The following is a 23241-nucleotide window of genomic DNA, read 5'->3' on the forward strand; positions in this document are numbered from 1 at the left end:
GCTCTGTCTGACCTCAGCTAACCTTCCCAAAGGGTCCCTCTGTACCTCTCCCCATGCCCACCACCCTCCCATCAGGATCCCTAGGTGCTCCAGTCGTCCTCAGCTGGGAGCATCTCCAGGACATCTCCAGTTCATCCTTCAGGACTCCATCCTGCATCCTTCGGGATGCTTATCTGACCTCCCCTTCCAGCTGCTTGGGACCTATGGGTGCAGGCCCAGCCTCCCCACCAGACTCTGAACTGCTGGGGCAGGGGCTGCACTGTCCTGTCCTCCCTGCCCTCCAGGGTCCAGCGCAGAGCCCAGCTCACAGAAACACTCAGCAAATGGTTTACAGACGGGCACCTAATCCCCTTCCACTGAGACAGCTTGGCCGGGCCACTGAGTCCCTGGGGCTGCTCCTTGGATGGAAAGGAGAGTCCCTGATTCCCAGCCTGGGTTAGTCCTTGCTCAGTGCACTTTAGAGGGCAAGATGGCAGGACCAGCTGTCAAATGCTGCACTGGTTACAAATTCCTAAAGAGGTCCAGAGCGGGATCGGGATCAGGATCTGCTTGGTCCCCGGTGCCATGGCCAGCCCAGACATGCCCCCCTGGCCACCTTGAGCTGTGGCCCTACCACTCGAGCAGGGTCTGGAATCCTGCCATCTGCCCCTGGGGCGATGATGACCATGAGACACGATGCCTGTGCTCCCCCACCCCCAGAGGATGGAGAGGATCACCCAGCCCGACACCCCATTTAGCCAGCAGCTGGGATGTCCCCATCCTCCATCTGGACAGGCCTCCCAGTGCCTGGTCCAGGCCCCTGCGGCCCCTCAGACACCTGAGGGCATCACTCCCCTCCTTTCCAAGCTGCCCTGGGAAAAGGACGCTCTCCTTGACCGGCACCCCCTACGTGCCTGGGCTCCAGCCTGCTGCCTCCCATCATATTCAGCCGCCCTGAGATGCAAGCAGGGCTCAGCCCCACTTTCCAAGTAGGGAAACCAAGGCTCCAGAGGGCCTGGCCCAAGATCCCAGTGTATCACAGAGGTGGGACTAGAACCGCTCTCCTGCAGACGACCAGGAGGTCAAAAGCAGCCGTCACCTCCTGCCTCGACTTTGACTGAGGCTCAGTCCAGCAGGCAGCAGAAACTGAGCAGAGTGGGACAGACCCCACAGACCACGTTTACCAGGGGAATCCTGAGGGCGGGCTCCACAGCCCCTGGCCCTCCTGGCTTACCTCCAGCCTGGTAGAGGACAGGGGAGGAAGACGCTCACCGCGAAGTTTGCAGGGACAACAGGAAACAAAAGCCACATTTGGTTGAACCCCAATTCCTGATTGTCCTGCTTCTCCTGAACAGCCACATCCAAGATGGCTCCCGTGCAACCCCTTGAGTGTCTGGAGGGAGGAGTCTTCTGGGGGTGCCCAGGGACCCTCTGTCTCCTCTGCCCTGAACTGGATGAGGGCAGAAAGAATGTGCCAGTCAAGGATGTAGATTTGGGCAAGACCAGGAGAGGCCATCTGTAGAGTAGAAAAGACCAAGAGCAACCAAGGTGCCAAATCCCTTTTACAGGGAAAAGGGTGAGGTTGACGATCTGAGTTCAAGGATGAGGGTACCAGGGGAGGGGGCCAGCAGCTGTGCTTGAGGTCAGTGTGACTCCACTGGGAGCTCACCTCACCCAGTGTGGGTGCGGGTTGCCTTGAAAGACGCAGAACCTGTAGAAAAGGGAGCGTAACGTTCCTCTCCACGCTGCAAGGGCCAGGCCACTCAGAAAGTCCCCGGTCAATAGACACACCTGCCACCCCCAGGCCACAGGCACATACCATACCACGGAATCTTTTTGACACCTTGCAAGGTAGGTGCTATTGTCCATATGTTATAGAGGAAGACCCCAAGGATTAAAGCACTAACAAAATGTTTCTTGGATCTGCTGCCTAAATGTGAACCCAGAGCCATGTCGAATGTCAGGCAGACCAAAGCACGCCCACCCAAGACATCTGCCTACTGCTCCCTGGGCCTGCACACCCTTCTTTATCCAGATCGTTGCATGAATGGCTCCTTCTCAGCTTTAGGGTCTCAGCTTGGGTGGCCCCTCCTAAGAAAGGACTTTTCTGTCCACTCAGATAAAGTACACCCGCCCTACCGTGGCCTGGGCATGCTCACGGTGTCCTTCTCTGCCTTTCTCACAATCCAATACAGCATACTTGTTCTCGTGCTTATTGTTTCTCTTTTCTCATTCCATTAAAGCAGGCACCTTATTTCTCTTGTTCATTTCTGTACCCAGGGACCTAGGACAGGACCTGCACATACGGTGTGCTCCAGAAATATCTCCTGGTGGGAGGAAGAGAGGGAGGGATGGAGGGAAGGATGGAGAGAGGGAGGGAGAGAGGGAGGAGTAAAGGGGTGAAAAAATCAGGGCTGATAAGCTGGAGATCAGTAACAGCCTCAGCTTTCTAAAGATGGTTCTGTGGAAGACGAGTGTACTCTCTCTAGGTGGCTCAAGGAGTAGAACAGAACCAGGGGGGGTGGAAGTCAGAGGAAAGGTTTATCTTGTCCTCTCTAGGGGCATGATATGGGTATGCAGTGGGCTCTTTCCAGAGGTGAGGAGTTCTGGGTTGCTGGCAAGGGTGCTATAGAGAATCGTCATGCATACGATGGACTATTGGACAAGACCATTTTGTAAACCTCTTTCAACCAAAAGATCTGGGTTTGTACAATGGGATGTGAACCACAAAACCAAGTTCTGCTTCCAATGTTAACCTATGTCTGCAGGATTTCAGTAGATTGGAACCTAACAATTTATCCAACAAGCAATATGTCCCTAAAATCCTACAGCCATTTATTTAACAAAGAAAAAATGATTTCCACCAATAAGATGTTTATGAAGCTAACTCTCGATTTCTCAGTGAGCTCACAGCACCAGTGGCATCACCAGACTTCTCTATATGCCACTTCCCCAAACAACTTCATCTCTCCAGCTACTACTGAAAACCAGAAGCAGCAAAACAGAGTTTAGTCCTCTGCAGCGTCCAGGGTGGCTTAGTAACAAATACTCACTGAGTAAGAATACAGTCCCCAAATCTCACACACTTTGCCCATGAAAATCATACTCACAGCCTTCAAGAGCTTAAGGTTTTTCTGTTGAGTGCATTTCTAACGTGAGTTGTGGACAAGACTTGATGTACCAGAGTTGATTTGCAAACGAGAAAGAAATGTGGCTGCCAATGGTAGAAGAGTAATAATGAGAAAGGAAACAAAATTTTATAAAACGTAGCCAGCAAAATCTCAAAATGCACAGGAACCTGGGGCCGTTAGTGTTGGGTCAAGCAATGTGGCACATCACATCTCACAACAGCCATTGCTGACCAACAGAAGGAATGGAAATTGTAATTATCATAAGAGATGGTGTTTGAAAGGGCTTTGAAATCCCCAGAATACAACAGTGGGGGCGATGATGATTATGCCATAGAGAGACTCAGTCTCCCTCTTTGTTAAGTCAGGAAGAGGAAGAAGATTCTAGAAAATGCCTACCCCAAACCCAGCTGTCATTCTCGGAATCCTGTAACACCCAGGAAGCTAGGTACATCCCAACGAAGCCGAAAGGTGGGCTCTGAGTTGTGACTGCTGGCTCCACCATTAACTACTCATAGGATAACTTTCCATCTCTCCAAGCTTCTGTTTTCTCATTGGTACAAAAGGAGCTACTAACATCTACCTTTGGGATCAGTTACATCAAGTGCATAGTACTCAGTCTTCAAAAAATTATTTCCAGAACCTCATGCCATTTAAAGGGCAATTTTAAGTTACAATTCACAGCTTATTCCAATTTCCAATTCAATTCAACAGCCAGTTGAAGAACTAGGCTTGTTCTCAGTGTCCCCAAGAAATAAACCCAAAAGGCACCGCCAGGGACATTTGCAATAAAGATGTATTTGTAGACAATAAACATTCTTATCAGCATTGCTTGTCCACTCTGCACGTGGCACACCACCTACACTTCTTTTCACAACTGTATTTGTTCCCCAGTGACGTCTCTCCCATCTGACCAAAAGGTTGAACAATGTATTCTGCAAAAAGAATTTTGAAGAGTAAGTCAAACAAATGTTAAAAGTCTCATCTTTTAATCACTAGATTTCAAGACTGGGAACTCTAGGAGAGAGCAGCAGTTTTCTGCTTTCTTTTTTTTTTTTATCTCTCAAAAGGTTATACTTATGAATGTGCTAAAAATGAAGTTAGCTACAAAGAAAGTCATCAAAGTTTGGCATATAGCAATAAAAACTGAATAATGGGAAATTGTCTAAATTAGTTATTATCATCCATACAGAATGCAATTACAAAACCATATTATAAAAGACCATTTAGTGCCATGAAAATTAATAGAATATCGAGTTTAAAAAGCAGATTAAGACTGCAACTCATCAACAAAAAGACAAACAACCCAATTTTAAAAGGGGCAAAAGATTTGAATAGACATTTCTCCAAAAAAGATATACTAATGGCCAATAAGCACAAGAAAAAATGTTCAACGTCATTAGCCATTAGGGAAATGCAAATCAAAACCACAATGAGATACCACTTCACACCCACCAGGATGGCTACAATTTTTTAAAAGAGGGGGGTGGATAACAATTGTTGCTGGGGATGCAGAACAACTGGAACGTTTGTACATTGTCGGTGGTAATGTAGAATGGTGACACTGCTATGGAAAACTGTTTGACAGTTCCTCAAAAAGTTGAATAGAGAATTACCATATGACCTACTGATTCCACTCCTAGGTACATACACAAAAGAAATGAAAACATATTTGTACACCAATGTTCCTAGCAGCATGATTCACAATAAAAAAAAGTGTAAACCACTCAAGAACTCAAGTACCCATCAACAGATGAATGGATAAACAAAATGTGGTATACATACATCATGGAATATTATTCAGCCATAAAGAAAAAGAAGTACAGATACATTCTACAACATGGATGAAGCTTGAAGCCATCATATTGAGTGAAAGAATCTAGATGCAAAAGGACAAATAGTGTATGTTTCCACTTCTATGAAATATCTAGGATAAGCAAATTCATACAGACAGAAAGTAGATTATGGTTACCAGAGAAAGGGGAGGGGAAATCGGGAATATAGTTTAATGGATGCAGAGTCTCTAAGGTGATGAAAAAGTTTAGGTAATGGATGGTGGTGATGATAGCACAATATTGTGAATGTAAATACTACTCTCGAATTGTCCACATAAAAAAAGGGTAAAACGGAAAATTTTATGTTATATATACTTTAACACAATAAAATTGATTACAAAAATTTTCACCTTAAGGAAAGGGCAGGTTAAGACAGAATAAGTCACTATGATTCCATTTTGGTATAAGTATACATAAAAAATATACATACATATATAAATATTCATAGTGTATATGTGTGCATGTGTACACATATGTACATACTTATCAAAATGTGCTCACAGGTGTGTGTATACACGTTAGGTATATATGTAGGTATACATTTATACACATAAATTTATTTCTAAACAGAAAATATTTATAAATTTAAAATTAAATTTTTAAACATATGAGTGTTATAAAAATATATAAATTTATTGGAGATATATATGAGTATACACATTTAGAAATGAAAAAAACAGACATATCGATGACAAAATTGCCCTAGTGGTTGATTCTGGGTGCTAAGATTACAAATGATTTTTTTCTTTGTGCTTTACAATATCTTCCAATTTTTCTAAGCCAATGAAGTCTTGCTCTCATTAAAAAAGACATCCTTTCTCTTTAACATGTGATTTCTTTTCTCCCTTTAGGCAGATATGGAAATAGATGTCCTCCTTACAACAGAGCTCCGCAAGCAGCTAAGGTATGAAGAATGTCCAGCTTGGACCCCAAGACTGACAGTGGGGTCCCCGTCTGCACTGTAGGTACTGGCCGACAGACACAGGGCTGAGGATGCTCAAGGAAAGTGTCACCCAGGAACTTCAAAGTTACTGACCCCCAGCCGGCGAGCCCTGGAAAGGACCCCATGCACCCGCCTCCAGGCCAAAAGGTGCCATCGCCAAAGTCTGATGACAGAGCCATCCTTGTCCTTAAACACATCCTGAGATTGTCCTGTTTGGAGAACATACTACCTCCTGAACACTAAATTAAGACACACAATTAGATTTCCATTACGTTACAGCAAATTCTGCTGAATTGATCTAATCAGTCTGCATTCCTAGATGACATCATGCACTAAAGGCTTGGCCCAGACATAAATACTTAATGTAATAAATACAGTCTGAAATGTTTGATCTCCTTGGCAGTTTAATTGATCTACCACAGAGACTGACAGGAAAAATTAAATTAGTTCTGCCTCGTCTCTGCCGATAGCACATTTGCATCGTAAGTCACGTAAACTACAATTTGGGTTACGAATAGAACTCTCTGGCACTCCTTTTTTATTATTATTTTTTGGAATGTTCAGATTAATTGATGATCAAGGAAATGAATGTATGGATTTATGTGATTTTTAACCCATATGCCACAGTTCATTTCTTTTTGCTGTATAGGAAAAATAGTATTAAACCATTTTGTTTGTCATAGTGCCAGTTCCTCACAGCTCACAAGCAGTGTTTAAGAAGGAACGTGGGTGGATGCCTACAATATTTAAGAGTAGATTTTTAGACACTGTGGCTAAGCAGATTCTACAATAATCAGATGCTCAACAAGGTCAAATTCAGCCAGAAGCATCGCCGTCTACTGTGGACCCCCTGAAATAGTTTTTTTCTGTCCCCCTTTTATGATATTTATCACCTTTTCTCCATGAGCTGTGTTGTTTTTTTAAAAAAACACCCCTCACTCCCAAACTGTGTGTAAGCAATCTATCTCCATCCTTCACCTCCACGCTCCTGATCCCCAAAACAAACTGTCCCCATTTGGCACAGAATAAACATTAGACAACTATCTGGAGGAGGAAGGAGGGAAGAGAGAAAAGCTGAGCCACTTCCCGCCCATATTTCCTGGCCGAGCGAATTCTTCTGCCTCACCATCACACCTCCCAGGTTCTGTTTCCTCAGCTCCACACGGAATTAAAAACTGTGGCCATGACAAAGTTGCCCGATCTGGTTAACATCCCGAACTCCCGAGTTAATTTGGCAGGTTAGTCTGATGGAACTAACCCTAAATTCCACCCCTGCCTTGATTCAGCTCCTCACCCACACTCTCATTGCCTCCTCATTCGTTTATTCGCTCAGCAAACACCTGGGAGGGAGCATGCTCAGTAACCCTCCGCGCCGGCCGTTTGTGCCAAGATAGTCTCGGGGCCAGTGCAAGTGGTTTCTTTTCTGACTAGTTGTCTTTAAAGGGGCAAACAAATAATGGCAGCACCCAAGTCCAAAGACCCGCGGCACAGTCTGGGAAAGCAGGGAAATCCATCACGGTACGTCGGTCAGGTGACAATTAGCACAAACGCCCTCTTTCCACCCTAGGACTCGGGTTGTGCCAGGCTTTCCCTACTGCCTCTGGGCACAAGCCAGGCCCCCTGCTCAGCTCCCTGCACTCCAGAGACCCATTGATTAGCAGGAAGGTCAAACCCCTCAGCACCCTTAGGAAATGGCTCTGGATTGCCATTTTAAAGCTGGAGAATGACAGCAGGTGCCTGTAAAAGGAATCCGATCAATGCAGGGTACTGTGGGCTGCAAGTTGGTACAGCTGGGGTCCCTTGTTGGTCCCGCTGCCAGCAGACTCACCAAGTGCTCTTGGACACCCTGACCCTTCCTTGAGCCTCAGTTTCCCCAATTGTATGCTGGGAAGGCAGTGGTAACATGCTCATGAAGGAGACTGCTTACAAATCTTAAGTTCTGGACTCTCTGCCCTGTCTTCCTGACATCAGGGGCTTCTCGGGTGGTCGTTGACCCAGTGGCACTGACCCAGCTGCTTTCCCTGTGAGCCCTGGCCCAGTTCTGCTCCTCAGGTCCTCTGAATCCCAAACACCTCCTAGCAGCTGTGATGCTTTCCTGGAGCATCTCGTGTGCTGTCCACACCCCACAGACCACACTCAGCTATGCCCCAGAGGCTGGGAGGCTCTCCCATTGGGGAGCAAATGCCTGCAGGAGCCAGGATGCTCTGCTCCAGAACTTCCATCTCAGAAACCTTAACCCTTACTGTCTTCATCATTATAACGCGAACAGCAATAGCCAGCACTTTGATGGGCCAGGCATGGAAACACACAATCCATACAACAGGCATTAGAAGGTGATGCTATTAGGAGCCTCACTTTGCAGGTAAGGACACTAAGGGCTGCCCGATGTTGCACAAATAATGAGCAGGCAGGTGGTGCCGGGCCCTGGCCATCCTGAGTCCAGCTCCCATGCTGCCCACAAGGCCATGCAGTCCTCCTCCCAGGACCACAGCTCCATCAGGCTCCCCCATGCCTCCTTGCTTTTGCCATGCTGTTCTCTCTGCCTTGGGTACCTTCACCCACTAGCCAACTCCTACACTTCCGTCAAAACCCAACTTAAACTTCTCCTCCATAAAGCCTTCCTTATTCCTACAAGGAAAGAGTCCCTCCCTACTCTGTGATTCCCCCACACTTTGTATGTTTCAATTTTTGGGTTTTTTTAAACCCCTGTAAGAACACTGGACTGGGTCGATTGGATAGAATTCCTTGTTGTCTGTCTGTCTGTCTCTCAGAGGCCATCCCCAGCCTACAGGGATCCTGCTGGGCAGAGAGATGTCCAGTCCATCACCAGATGCCCAGTCCCTGGCTCAAGGCTGGCAGTGGGTGATCAGCGGGAGGTGACCAAAGAACAGGAGAGCCCTGTGGTCCCCGGGGTCTAGCAGGTGGTGAGGGCCAGTCTCCCCAGAGGGTGCTAATGAGGTGCTTCTCCCCTTCTTTCCTCCCTTATCCAAACACCATCACACCCTGCTCTGTCCCATACTCCAGGATAGAGCCAGAATGATGGCTTGGAAGGACCTTGATGGGGTCTCCAACCTTAAAGAGCATAAGTGGGGAGGTAAGGTGGGTTCAAAGGCAAGCAGCCCCAACTCATGTCACGACACCGAGGGAACTTGACACTTTGCCCTGGAATGAGCCATGTCCCCCAGTATTCACAACCTGTGCAGTCCCCCTACCTGTGACCTGCTTGAATCAGACACCATGCCAGTTCAGGTTTCAGACTCAAGAAGACCTAGCCTCTTGAGAGTTTTTGCACCCTTGTAAACCAACCACAGCCCAAACCCAGACGAGCCAGCCATGGGGAGGGCCACGTTGAGAGAGAGCGGTGCCAGTCTTCCAACTATCTCTGCTGAGGCAACAGATGTATAAGTGAAGCCATCTCACATGCATGTGCCCCTGCTGCCCCCCAATGGCAACCCCACAAGAGACCCCAAGCAAAAGCAGCAGCAGAACTGCCCAGCAGGGCATCATGAGAGAGAATGAAGCAGCTGTTTTATTATATTAAGATTTGGTCTAATTGCTGCTGAGTAGAACTACCAAAATCTGAAATGGAGATCACAAGAAAAGAAAATTGCAGATCAATCTCTTTACAACCATGGATGCAAAAAAACCCTAAACAAAATATTAGCCAACTGAATCCAGCTATCCATAAAAAAGATAATATGTCACATCTAATTTGGGCTTATTCCAGGAATGTGCAGTTGGATTAACATTTAAAAAAGCAATCACTGTGAGTCACTATATTGACATATTAAAAAATAAAAAATCATGCCATCATCTCAACAAATGCAGAAAAAGTATTTGATAAAATTCAACATTCATTTATATTTATGAGTTTTTAACTAAACATTAAAATAAAACTCTTGGGAAACAAAATAAAGTTTCAGTGGCTGAGACATTTCAAATAGAGTCAAGAGGTCACTCTGGCGGGCATTCTTACGCACTATATAGATAACCCTTTTCAGGTTTTAATGTATTAGGATAGCCAGAAGTAAATATTTGAAGCTATCAGACTCCTGAAGATGATTCTATAACAATGCAGCTTATAAGGGGCGACAGTGTGATTGTGAAAACCCTGTGGATCGCACTCCCTTTATCCAGTGTATGGATGGATGAGTAGAAAAATGGAGACAAAAACTAAATGAAAAATAGGGTGGGATTGGGGAGGGTGATTTGGGTGTTCTTTTTTACTTTTATTTTTTATTCTTATTCTGATTCTTTCTGGTGTAAGGAAAATGTTCAAAAATAGATTGGGGTGATGAATGCATAACTATATGATTGTACTGTGAACAGTTGATTGTACACCACAGATGATTGTATGGTATGTGGATATATCTCAATAAAACTGAATTTAATTTTAAATAAATAAATAAATAAATAAAACTCTTGGGAAACCAGGACCAGAAGACAATATCTTTACCTGATAAAGGGAATCTTAAAAAAAAAAAAAAAAAAAAGGCAGCAAAGGCTGGCTGGAGACAGCCACCCCAGATGCACACTGAGGAGTCATGTGTGTGAAGGAAGCCCTCGTGGGCATTCAAGACTAACCCCACCATCGGTTGAAGCCAGCCGCACTCCATTCTGAATCTTTCTTGTCTGATTCCCAGATTTCCCAGCCCTGTGGTGTGTGTTGGGCTGATCCAGAAGTTCCAGAGGAGATGAAAACAACAACAGCCACCACCAAGTCCTTCCATCAAAGGTCTTTAAAGGACTTCTTAAAAAACTCACAGTATTATGAAAATAGAAATTCCACATCAGCTCTGGCTGCATCATGACAATTTTGTGCCGGGACCACAGAATTAAATCAGTGGGAGGATAAAAGACAGAATAATTACTCAACTAGCAATGAATGAAGAGGGTCACACATTGGAGAGGTTAAAAAAGAGGTACAACCTTCATTACAATGATTTATCATTTTAATGAAGATATGTACACATACAATGAGTTTTGCTAATAATACCAAATAAATACAAATAGATTTTTAAAATCTGTAAATTAAGGTGATGCGAAACTCCAAATGCAAATGGAAAAATTTTTATCTGGTAAAGGAGATGGTTCTAATCTGCTAGCAGTGGTATAAAACAAATATAGCTATTACTACTGAGAAGAGAAACTCAAAAGCAGAAAAAATAACAAACTTTAACATGACCAGACTAAGCATATTAAATTGTAATGCTCTTCTAAAATGGAAAGATCATATGTCATTATGCCTTTGTAAAATTATATTTTTTAGCCAATTCTACCAAGTAATCAGAAACTACTGTTGCTACTTTTTATTGTCATTGAAATCAACTTTATGTTCTCCCTACTATTGGGTAATGAATTTTTTATCATTAATATGGATCTGTGGTTTAAATGAGGATGTAGTCAAATATTTATATAATCCTTTGTATTTGGAAAACTTTATAAAATTGAACCTTTGACTACTACCTAAAAAATAAGGCAAGAATCAGTCATAAAAGACTGCATACTGTATGATTCCATTTATATGAAATGTCCAGAACAGGCAAGTCCATAGAGACAAAAGTCGATTAGTGGTTGCCAGGAGCTGGGGGAGTTGAGGAGAAATGGGGAGCGACTGCTAAGAGGTGCAGGGCTTGTTTGGTGGGTGATGAAAATTTCCTATAACTGACTATAGTGATGGTTGCACAACTCTGTGGATATGCTAAAATCCATCACTTTGTACACTCTAATGGGTGAATTGTACAGCATGTGAATTAAATGTCCATAAAGCTGTTTTAAACAGAAGGAGGCAAGGCTGCCAATTATTACCACTTGTATTCAACCCTGCACTAGAGGTCCTAGTCAACACAATAAGACAAGAAAACAAAATAGAAAGCATCAGGATCAGAAAAGAAGGAACAAATGGTCTTTATTTACAGATGATATATCTGTAAATATATATATCACATAGAATATATCTTAAAGGATCTACAGCTAAACCCAATCACGTGCATAGGTGTCGCAAACACAACGCTGAGTGAAAGAAGCCAGACACACAAAAAACACATTTTTTTGCTCCCTTTTGTATGTGTATGGAAAGTTCTAAAAAGTCAGGTCTACACACTGGTGTTCTGGAATGCTGACGCAGGTGGTAAAGCTAGGAAGAAAAGCAGGGAAACGATGTCCCTAAAAGACAGCGGGTAAGTTTAGAAGGACGAGGAGTGAGGGGAAAAGGAGCACATGGAATTGGGGGCTCCTGGGGTGCAAGCAAGGGCCCTATTTCTTCACCTAGATGGCATTCACGTGGGTGTTTCAAACCATTCATCAAGCTCTATATCCATGTTTTATGAATCAATCTAATGAATATCATATTTCATACCAAAACAGTTTTTAAAAAACACAACACAAAGCAAAAAAAAAAAGTGATTAGAGAATAGGAGGGAAAAAAAGTGCTTCCAGGGCTTAAAGGAGGAAGATTTGCTCCCGACTCTGAGCTTAGCCTCAGTGGCCAATGTTTACAGGCAGATAAAGCCCTTTCAGGCTCAGAATCTGGAAGCTTTGCCCTGGCCGGAAGCCCTGAGACCAAGATCAGAAGGAAGCAGGCTGGCAAGTTCTTGGCTTCGGCGGCTTTGCCTTCAGCAAGGACACAGCTCGAGCCCCCATTCTGTCCATCACCTCCTCACCACCACCCTCATTCATCCTCACATGCACCTGGCCATTCTAATTTAAAAGTGGCTCAAGTCTATTGAGCGCCTACTGTGTGCTCCTGTAGCATTAGATGTGTTACAGAGGGCACCTCCTTCCGTCCTTGCAGCCACCAGGAGCTGAACTGATGGACTCGTGCAGGGACAGTGAGTCTCGATTGCAGCCTCGGCCTGTCTCTTCCATCCCATGCGTCAGGGCTGGCCCATCCCACCCTGGAAGGGTCAGGCCTTATTGCATTGCTCTGCTGCTCTCACGTTGGTCCAACTCCAGGGAAGCAAAATCAAACCATGCCAGGGACTGAGTGCCCCCCACCCATCACACCTGTCTGCCTCTCTCCCGTTGGGGACGGTCAGCTGGCAGCTCCCCCAGTGCAGGAGATTGGCTGTGACTCCCACAGAGCGAGCCGAGGTGAGTTATGAAAGCTCTCCGCTGGCAGCTGTAATTATTTTCCACCTCACACCCAGCGCTGCAAATCACAGGTTAGAGGCTTCCCAGGCTAAGTGCACTGGAGAGCTCGCCTCGGCTCACTGTGGCTCCAGCCTCCCCGCCATCCTGCGGGCGGCACTTCCCCAGAACCAAGCCTAACGCCTCCCTCGGCCATTAATAACCTGCTCTGTATTAATGAATTGCGAGCACAACTTGGCCATTAGGGCAGGGCAGGAAAATCCTGCATGTTGCAAAGGGCTTTTTCCTCTGGACGCCCATTCTTGTTATGCAAACCCACTCTGGGTGGCGCAGGGTCCTCCCGCCTTTTTATTTGAGAGTTCCCCCGAAACACCCAACCATGCCACGTGCTGTGATCCCTGGCCCTGATGGGTCCCCTCTGGCCATCCCTGTGAAGCCTGGGGCAGCCAGCACCGCAACCAGGGCCTCCTAGCAGGGACAGGGAGGATCCCCAAGATGGCCCAAAACGGGGTGATGGAGGATGTGAGGAAAGGGGGAGCTTTCAGCAGCATCACAGTTGACAGAAATGGGACAAGTTTGGGGAAAGCCAACATTTCATTAGGTCCTTAAAGGTAAGTGGGAGCCAGGGGCTGCAGTTGGAAATGAGGTTGGAGGGAAGTGGTCACTAGTGACGTCGTTTGCTGGGTGCCTAAAACCCTGTTCTCACTTGGGGAGCCCTCATTCGGTCTTACAAAGTCCCCATTTTATAGATGAGGAAGTTGAGGCACAGGTAATTTGCTCATGACTCAAACCATCCTGCTGTTCTGCTGACTGAGAATTAAAGGATAAAGGAGGAAACCCCCAAAGGGCTTGGTTTTCATTACCTGGCTCTGTTCCCCTGATGGCAGTTTCCTCCTTGATGGAGGCAGCCCAGTGCCCACCAAAGGCCCGCCAGGTGGAGCAGGAGGCTGGACTTCCACACCTCCACCTGGGGACGCCCCACCTGGCTGTGACCTCCTGCCCACTGAGGACCTGCTGCTCCCACCAAGGGCCCTTGGATGGCTCTCTATTGCCAGAGCAGGCCCTGCTGCCCTTTCCAGATGCTTCTTTCCCATGTGCCTGCAGGGAAACTAGACACTGGGGGTGACAAACTAGCATCCCCAGTGACCCTGGCTCAGAGCTGAATCTCCAGAGACCCTGACTGAGCCCCGGAACTTGGCTGGGAGCAGAGCAGAAACCCCCAGGGCAGCAGCCTGGTTAAGAAGAAGCTGCTCCAAAAAGAGAAATATTATATGCTACCACTAATGTGAACTTTGAAAAATGTAAAACAAATGGTTTATAATGTAGAATGTAGGGGAACTAGCAATAGAGAGCAATTAAGGAAGGGGGAACAATAATCCAAGAAGAACAGATAAGCTATTTAATGTTCTGGGGATGCCCAGGAATGACTATGGTCTGTTAATTTCTGATGGATATAGTAGGAACAAGTTCACAGAAATGTTGCTATATTAGGTAACTTTCTTGGGGTAGAGTAGGAACATGTTGGAAGTAAAGCAGTTATCTTAGGTTAGTTGTCTTTTTCTTACTCCCTTATATGGTCTCTTTGAAATGTTCTTTTATTGTATGTTTTTTTTTTATTATTTTTTTTTTCATACAGTTTATTTTAAAAAAAAAAAAAAAACAAGGAAAAAAAATGCAGAGCCCCCTTGAGGAGCCTGTGGAGAATGCAGGGGTATTGGCCTACCCCACCTCGATGGTTGCTAACATGACCACAGACATAGGGGCCTGGTGGTTTGATGGGTTGAGCTCTCTACCATAGGTTTTATTCTTGGGAAGACGGTTGCTGCAAAGGAGAGGCTAGGCCTCCCTATAATTGTGGCTAAGAGCCTCCTCCCGAATGCCCCTTTGTTGCTCAGATGTGGCCCTCTCTCTCTGGCTAAGCCAACCTGAAAGGTGAAATCACTGCCCTCCCCCCACCGTGGGATCAGACACCCAGGGGAGTGAATCTCCCTGGCAACGTGGAATATGACTCCCGGGGAGGAATGTAGACCTGGCATTGTGGGACGGAGAACATCTTCTTGACCAAAAGGGGGAAGTGAAAGGAAATGAAATAAGCTTCAGTGGCAGAGAGATTCCAAAAGGAGCCGAGAGGTCACTCTGGTGGGCACTCTTACGCACACTTTAGACAACCTTTTTTAGGTTCTAAAGAATTGGGGTAGCTGGTGGTGGATACCTGAAACTATTAAACTACAACCCAGAACCCATGAATCTCGAAGACAGTTGTATAAAAATGTAGCTTATGAGGGGTGACAGTGGGATTGGGAATGCCATAAGGACCAAACTCCACTTTGTCTAGTTTATGGATGGATGTGTAGAAAAGTAGGGGAAGCAAACAAACAGACAAAGGTACCTAGTGTTCTTTTTTACTTCAATTGCTCTTTTTCACTCTAATTATTATTCTTGTTATTTTTGTGTGTGTGCTAATGAAGGTGTCAGGGATTGATTTAGGTGATGAATGTACAACTATGTAATGTTACTGTAAACAATCGAAAGTACAATTTGTTTTTTATTAAAAAAAAAAAAAAAAAAAAAAAGAAAAATAGGGGAAGGAAACAAACAAACAGACAAGTAAAAACAAAAAAAAAGAAGAAGCTGCTCAGGCAAGAGGGCAAAGCTCAAGACGGCATCTGCCCCTGCTCCCTGCCTCAGACAGAACCATAAGGTCTTTTGGAACTTTAGTTCCAAGACGTGTGGATTCCCCAAAGACAGTGTTTATTTCCAGCTGGCTCTTGGTTTTCCCAGCTCTCCAGGTGCTTCTGAACCCTACACGCCTCGCCCTTGACAGGTAGCTCCAAGGAATGAAAACTCATCTCTGTAATTTCCTAAGAAAATTATATTCCAGAACTTTCTGCTCCTGATTTCTCAGTCTGGGTGACCAAGCTCAGAATAGTGGCTGGAGGGTCTGCTCCCCTACATATTTCCTGGGCCACTCTTTCCTCCCATGATTTAAAGACAAAAAAGCAGAGGCTAGATGCCCCATGGGGATTTTCTTCTGTGTTCAGTTGAGGCAGAAGGAGTAGCCCTCAGTTCCTGAGCCCCCCACACCCAGCAGACCCCCCACTCATTCAAAGGGGGGCTTGGCCATCACCACGTGGTCTGCGCTCTGGGATCCAATGTGTGGGGACCCCGGGGCTGTATGCCGTCTGCGCTCTGTGCCCCACAATCTGTCCCCACTTCCTGTCCCACCTGCCAGGGCTGGCCTGCTGAGCTAGTAGGCCCAGAGCTCTCCCAGCGTCAGAACATTTTCAAAGCTAAAGGCAAGTGGACACCCATAAAACTAGAAGCCCTAAGGAACTGAAGGGCGGCTACTTAGAGGAGTTCAGCAAGCTGCACCTCTGTTGAGCCTACAAACATGCCTGGAGGCTCTCTCGATCCTTCCAAGACAAGGACTTCAGGTGCCATCTGTCACAATGAAGGCTGGAGCCAGAAGGCCAGGCCCTCTGCTCAGGACCCCAGGTCTGTGAGCAGGCAGAGAACTGTGAGCAGTTCACACTGGGACCACGAGGCTGCGGTGCTTCCTGTGCCTGAGGGGGAGACCCGTGCCCTCTCTGTTTTCTTGCCACCCTTGCAGGCACTGATGCAGCCCAGGACTCCCTCTGGCTGTGCACCCAGCCTGGGGCCCTGGGGGAGCAGTACCCAGGGTGGTGTCTAGGAGCTGGGCCAGAACCTCAGGGGCCCACCCCTGGGCACATGCTGTCTTCAATCCAGGGCTGGGTGGAGATACAGACCCTTGTTTGGGTCTGGGAGCTGAAATCAGTTTGATACGTTTCATTCTGGGTCATTTGCAAGTTGCAACAGACCCAAGCAAGTGGGTTGGGATGTCTGGGCTGGGAGGGGCCAGGGCTCGGGGCACACTGGTGCTGGTCTCAGATATTCCCAAGTGAGTCCTCATGGGCTGAGGATAAGCAGGTAGGGGGCCAAGGCCTAGCAGGAGTCCCTCCAGGAGAATGAATGATCCTGCCTCTGGGGGACAGGCAAGAAGGGCACAAGGGGACATCAGGGTCCCACGGAGAGCACCCCAGACCTCAAATGGGTGACCAAGGTGAGTAAGTGATGTTTGAGCAAGTGGCTTCCCCTCCCTGAGCCTCAGTTTCCCATTTGTGGAAAGAGGAATGGACCCAGAAGGCTAGACAGGTGACTTCAAGCAGGCATGACACTCCTCCCAGCAAGCTGAGGCCGCCCCTCATGGACCACTGGCCCCTGGGAAGTGGTGCCCGGGTCCTAGAGAGGGGCCACCAGCCCTGCCCAGCCCCTGGCTGCAAGGCCCCCTCTGGGAATGCAGGGAAGGCGAGATGCCCAGGCCATAGAAAATTGGGCCACTCCTCTCCCGGGCCCAATCTGGGCTATGCACTTAATTCCTGAAACTTGGGGAGGCCTGGGAGAAAGAGAGGGAGGGGGCCACTGCAAGAGGCATAAAGCTGTGCTGGCCCCAGATCTCTGGTATTGCAAAACAACTGCATGTTTGGTAGCTGACTGCTGGCAGCCCACCCTGCTCGCCCCTGTCCCAGCTCCCCCCACATGTCCCCAGCACACTGGGTTGGAGAGAGGCAACCATTGGCCTCTGACTCAGAAAGACTCCAGTTCAAGAAACCTTAAGTCCAAAATGCCCCCCACGGGGTCAGGCACTCTTAGAATGCAGACACCCCAACCATATCAGTCATTAGCTCAGAAAGAATTGAATGGGACGACAAACACAAAACCACCTGGCAGGGTACAGAAGAGTTTGCAATAACTGCTCTTTTGCCTTCCCTTTTTAGTTTGCCAGAGATTAAAAAGCCAACTGCACCACTCCAAGGGATATACACAAAAGAAGTGAAAGCAGGGATTGCACAGATATTTGTGCAGCAACATTCTTAGCAGCATTTTTCAAAACAGTAAGTGAAGCAAGCCAAATGTCCATCAACAGATGAATGGATAAACAAAACGTGGTACATAGAAACAACGGCGTATTATTCAGCTGTGAAAAGGAATGGAGTCCTGATGCTTGCAACAACATGGATGAGCCCTGAAGACATCATGTGGAGTAAAATAAGCCAGACGCAAAAGGACAAATATTGAATGATGCCACTTATATGGAATATCTGGAATAAACAAATTCATAGGGACAGAAAGGAAATCAGAGGTTTCCAGGGGCCAGGGGGAAAGGGAATCGGAGAGTTACTGCTTAATGGGTAATAGCGTTTCTGTTTAGGGTGATGAAAAGGCTTTGGAAATAGATAGTGGTGATGTTTGCACAGCATTGTGAATGTGATTAAACCACTGAATTGTACACTTAATATGGTTAAAATGAAAAAATATAAAATAAAATGAAAATTAAAAGCTTAAAAAATTGTTAAAATGGTGAATTTAAATTAAAATCAAATTAAATAAATAAAATCTATTAAATTGGCAAATTAAATAATTTAAAATAAAAAGTCCAGTTTTCAGTGAGACCACGAGGGAATGAGTCTCAAATGAGTACGGTCTGGTGTCAGGACAGACGGAGGGGAAGGAAGAGAGCAGAGGGGGCCAGGAGGGACTGACAAGGGACGAGGCAGCCGGAGAAGCCACAAGCAGAGGCGGGAGCGGGAGAAGGGGCACACAGCCAGCCTGTGCGTGGAGATCCCGGGACAACCACTAACGAAGATGTGCCCATTTGGCAAGAAGATTTGCAGACGATATTCTAAAAAAGGGCACATTTCAAATAAAAATCCAGATCTCTATCTTCTCTTGAAAATGCAGAACATTTGGCCACACCATGTCCACATTCCCACTTGGCCACCATCAGCACGAGTACAGAGAGAGGGAAGAAGAGAGAAGCATGGACAGGGGACCAGGACCCCAAGGTTTGTATGAACCACACTGGCCTGGTCCCGCCCCTCCCACCAGTCTCCCCACAGCCCCGGGGCTCTGTCCTTCCGAGCTGGTGCTGAACTGGGAGCAGCACCCCCCCGCCCCCGCCCGGACCAGTTCCATCTGCCACGCAAATACAGACACCCAAATACAGACACCCTCCCACCCACCTTCCCCGGCAGCCTGGCCCCAGTCCCTCCCGGGGTGGGCTTCCTGGGGAGGCCCCAGTGGGCTCCCACGGAAGAAAGACGAAGCAATTGCCTCCAACTAGTGGGGCTGGAGTAGGGGCCAATGAATAACAGTCGGACAACAGGCTGACACCCTCAGTAGCTGGGCTGGCCCTTCCAGAGGCTGATGCTGGGGCCTGCCGTCTGGGATCTGAGGGACCCTGAGATTGCTCCTTTGTCAAAACGAGCCCAGATACCCCCGGAATCTCCTTCTGGGAGGAGCCCACCTCTGTCGTGCCTATCGTGTCCTGTGTCTATGTCCTAAAGCCGCTCTGTGGTGGGGAGGGGGTTTATAACCGACCTCAGCCCAGAGCTCTTGGGCCCTGGAAGAAGGGGGTACCCTGGGGCCCAGGGCTGTAGGGAGCCGAACCTCGAGCCTCATCAGCCAGCACTGGCCTCGGAAGCAAGGGGATTCATCCAACAATCTGGATGGCTCAGAAGTGTCTCCAGGCCTCAGGGGTGCCAAACCCAGAGGCCCCACCTCCTCCAGGGGAAAGTGCAACAGGGAGCCTGGCATTTGGGGCCTTCGAGCCCTGCTGAGGCCACCTCTGTCACACCTCACCACACTGCCCCCAGCACCCAATGGACCAGCCTTGTCCAGCCTTGTCCAATTCCCGCACCTCCTAACAAGCCCGCTTCTCCCTCCCCATCAGGCTTCCGCACATGCTGTGTTTGTCATCCCTGGAATGCCCATCTCTGCTTCATCTGGAAACTTCCCTGGCCCCGGGGGATGCATTTATCCTCAAGGAACCGCATTTGCAATGCAGATGGTCTGCACTCTGTGTCTAGGTGGGCCCACCTGCTATAGGGGGACCCCCTCCAGGGCCAGGAGACACCAGACCTTAGCACAAGGTAAGCAAGGAATGCCTTACATCACAGAGGCTTCTGGCCACATTTACGCAGAGAAGTAGCTTAGCACCTGTGCCTGCACCCCACACCCCAAGACCCGGTGAGAGGAGCTCCAAGTGATACACTAGCAGTCAGCCTGCACACCTTCTCGGGGGGCAGCCCTGCCCCTGCCTGCACAGAGGAGGGAATAGGCCTGAGGCCAGGAACTGAGAGGCACTGGAGGGGCCTATCCATCCAATCGGAGCACCCCAGAAATCCCCAAGCCTCCTCTGAGCCTAACAAAACATCCCCAACAGTTTCCATGCTTCAGACAAAAACGCCACTGAGAACAGAGTAAATCTCGGAAAACCACAAATCCCAGTGCTTCAGCCCTCCGACATCAGAGTCCCCAGGGAATGCAGAAGCGCAAGCCCCCATGGGCTGCAGGTTAGCACCCAAAGCTGTCACCGAGAGAGGAGGGAGTCTGTGAAAAGAGGGTGGTCATTTTTAAAGCCTGTGCCTCTCAAACAAGCCACCTGTCAAGTGCGATGATACTTTCTGCTTTCACCTACATTACCAGCAGGCCTTGTAAAAATCAAACAAGTCAGCCCGAGCGACAGCAGACACTCTCCGAGACCTGGCTGTGATTCCCACAAGGAGAGAGGGGGCTGCCCCAGCCCCAGGTACCGGGATTGCCTGGGAACGCAGCAGCCCCCCTGTCCCCACCCAGCCAGGCTGCCCAGCCCCAAACTCACCTTTCAGGGAGGCAACGTGTGACAAGGCCTGGGCGTATGTGGCTGTGTTCAGGAGGGTCCCCGGCAAGCAAGAGGGGAAGAAAGGCCCTGTGGGACCCACAGTTCGGCCCAGGCTGATGGAGGGAGAAAAGCACGTTGAGTTCCTGGCCCTGAATCTGGACCCACTGCCCACCGCCTCCCCAGGCCCAGGGGCCTGCCAGCCTCACCTCTGCTGGGCCTCCAGGGCCTCCTTCTTGCCACGGGCCTGATCCCCGGGGGGCGGGGAGTTGAGATTTCTCACCGGCGGGGGTGTCACCTCTGCCATCAGCTCCTTGGCCCCGGGCTCCTGTTCCGAGGCCCCCCGCTCCGTCTTCCTCCATTTGGCCCTTCGGTTCTGGAACCAAACCTGAGTTCCCGAGGGAAACACACACCCGACAGAGACAATCAGACAGGATGTGGGAACCACAGCCCAAAGCAAAGGCCTCGGCCCCTTTCCCAGGGCCCTTGTCTCCCCTGGCAGCCAAGCGTGTGGGCAGGAAACCAGTTTAGAAGGTGTGACAGGGTTTTTACTTAATGAAATGTTAAATAAGTGAAACTATCTGAATGCATTGCCCATAGTAAGATGTTCTGTGGAAACGTTCCATGTTGAGTCACATGCAAGTACGTTTATTTGATGGGATATGTAGCTCCTACTGGGGGTCGTGATCAAAGCAGGTGGAAAATCACTGCCCCAGGGCTTCCTCAATCCAAAATACTCATTTGTCTTTCTAGCAAGCGTGCTCTGAATACCTCAGACTAGTCCTCAAGTCTATGATTTAACCCAGAGTTACACATCCTAACAAGTTCATGGGCAGCACCTCTTAGAAACACTGCTCTGGCGCCAGCCTGGCTCAGAATTCCACATGTATGTCAACCTGGTTTAGAGTCTACCACCTTCCTGTGAGATAGGTAGTCTTCTTATTCCCATTTTACAGATGACAAAATTAAGCTCAGAGAGGTTCATTCATTTGTCCAAGGCTGTTCTTGGGGGTAAATGGCAGGTCCAAGATTTGCAGCCAGAGACCATGATCCAAACTGCTTGGGGATAATGATAACCAAGGTCACCTCCAAGATTGTTAAAAAGATGAACCCAGAGATGCATTCCCAGCCCTGAGCTTGGAGGGCAGAGCAGAGTGATCAATCACTCAGGAAACATTAGCTAGTGCCATCATCACCACCATCCCGGTCGAGAAGAAGCTGATGATTCACCTGGGCTGAGCACCTTCTTAGAAGCTGGTGTCAGGTTCCCTAATCCATGGAAATCAAAACTGCATTTGCAGAAGGACAGCCTCGTGGAAGCCAGGCAGCCTGCCCCTGCCCCAGTGTGTTCACTGAAGTCAGGGAAATCCTGCTCCTCTTTACTCCATCCAGCAAGACCGTTCCCTTCTCCCCTGTTTGATAATCCCTGGCCGGGAAGGGCTTGGCTGGACATCCCAGGCAGCCCTCCCCTCCCCAGCATGGGCGAGAGCCAGGGTCCCCAGGCTGAGCCCCCTTGCCAGCCCAGCCCACCTCCTAATTCAAATTCTCCTCTAACTTGGTCTCTTTCTTTCCTTTTTAATTGTGTTGGCTTTTCATTGCACATATCAGCAACCATTGAATAATGATTTTATCTATATTCTAAATTTAGGGCAGTTAAATGCAAAGCAAAATGCAGACACTTCCTTGCCTCTTAATTGAATGAAGGTCACAGCGATAACAACATTTAATTGAGCTATTTTTCATTATCATATTTTAATGACTTTGCACTGACAATTTGCCTGCTTCTGAGGAAAGCGTGTGATGGAGTCATTTGTTTCCCTATTTAGTTATTGTTTGACAACATCAGCTTCGATTAAGACCCTGCTTTATAGAACATTAATCATATTTGAACGAGCAAGGGGTCTAAACGTAAACACATCTCCCTTCCCGCCACCGGAGCCCGGGGCCCCACGCCGAAGCATCACTAAACAAATGCTTCCCAGCCATTGTCCGTTGGCATAATAGCCAACAACAGCCAGACTACAATTCCCGGGTTTAATTGTCACCACCCCTATCTCACCCTTGCACCTTTCAGGGAGAAGTTATGATCTTCCACTTCTGACTGCTCAATAATTGTGTCATTTATCTCAATTTGCAGTTCAGTCTTTAGGCAGCTATTGGCAAGCCGGCATTAAAAAAAAAAAAAAGGATAGACAGCATCCTGGCCAAAGGAGATTTTCATTTCCAAATAATAATCAGTTTAATTTGCCCGCATATGACCAATGATTCATGTTCAGATTTAATAATCAGGATCACATAATCTGATTATAGGGGAAATAATTTGTTTACAACCCCCAATTTACTGCTCAGAATTCCATTATCTCTTTTCAGCCATTGGTTTTTAAGAGATACTAACATGACCCAGGGGAACCGAAAGCAAACTATTATATTTCCTACAATTAGATCTTTGCATAGTCTTAACCCCAAGCCCCCACATAAAAAGAACAGAAACAGCATGTTGGAAACCCCCATAAATAAAATGAATATATAATTGTGCTCAGAGAATGGCTCGCCCGGAGAGGCGGCACCGCGAAGCTGCGTCTCCTGCGC

General features: G+C 47.6%; 1 protein-coding gene across 1 annotated transcript in view; it reads right to left on the minus strand.

Moving 5' to 3' along the window:
• Nucleotides 1–23241, minus strand: part of DRGX (dorsal root ganglia homeobox) — a 32811-nt gene that overhangs the window by 3715 nt on the left and 5855 nt on the right. The window contains exons 4-5 of the mRNA XM_037805391.1: nucleotides 20862–21040; nucleotides 20656–20768 (exon numbers count right to left, since the gene is read on the minus strand). Of these exons, the coding sequence (XP_037661319.1) occupies nucleotides 20656–20768; nucleotides 20862–21040 (292 nt within the window). The remainder of the gene's footprint in view (nucleotides 1–20655; nucleotides 20769–20861; nucleotides 21041–23241) is intronic.

The sequence above is a fragment of the Choloepus didactylus genome, chromosome 15 (genome assembly GCF_015220235.1).
Source record: "Choloepus didactylus isolate mChoDid1 chromosome 15, mChoDid1.pri, whole genome shotgun sequence".
NCBI lineage: Eukaryota > Metazoa > Chordata > Mammalia > Pilosa > Megalonychidae > Choloepus > Choloepus didactylus.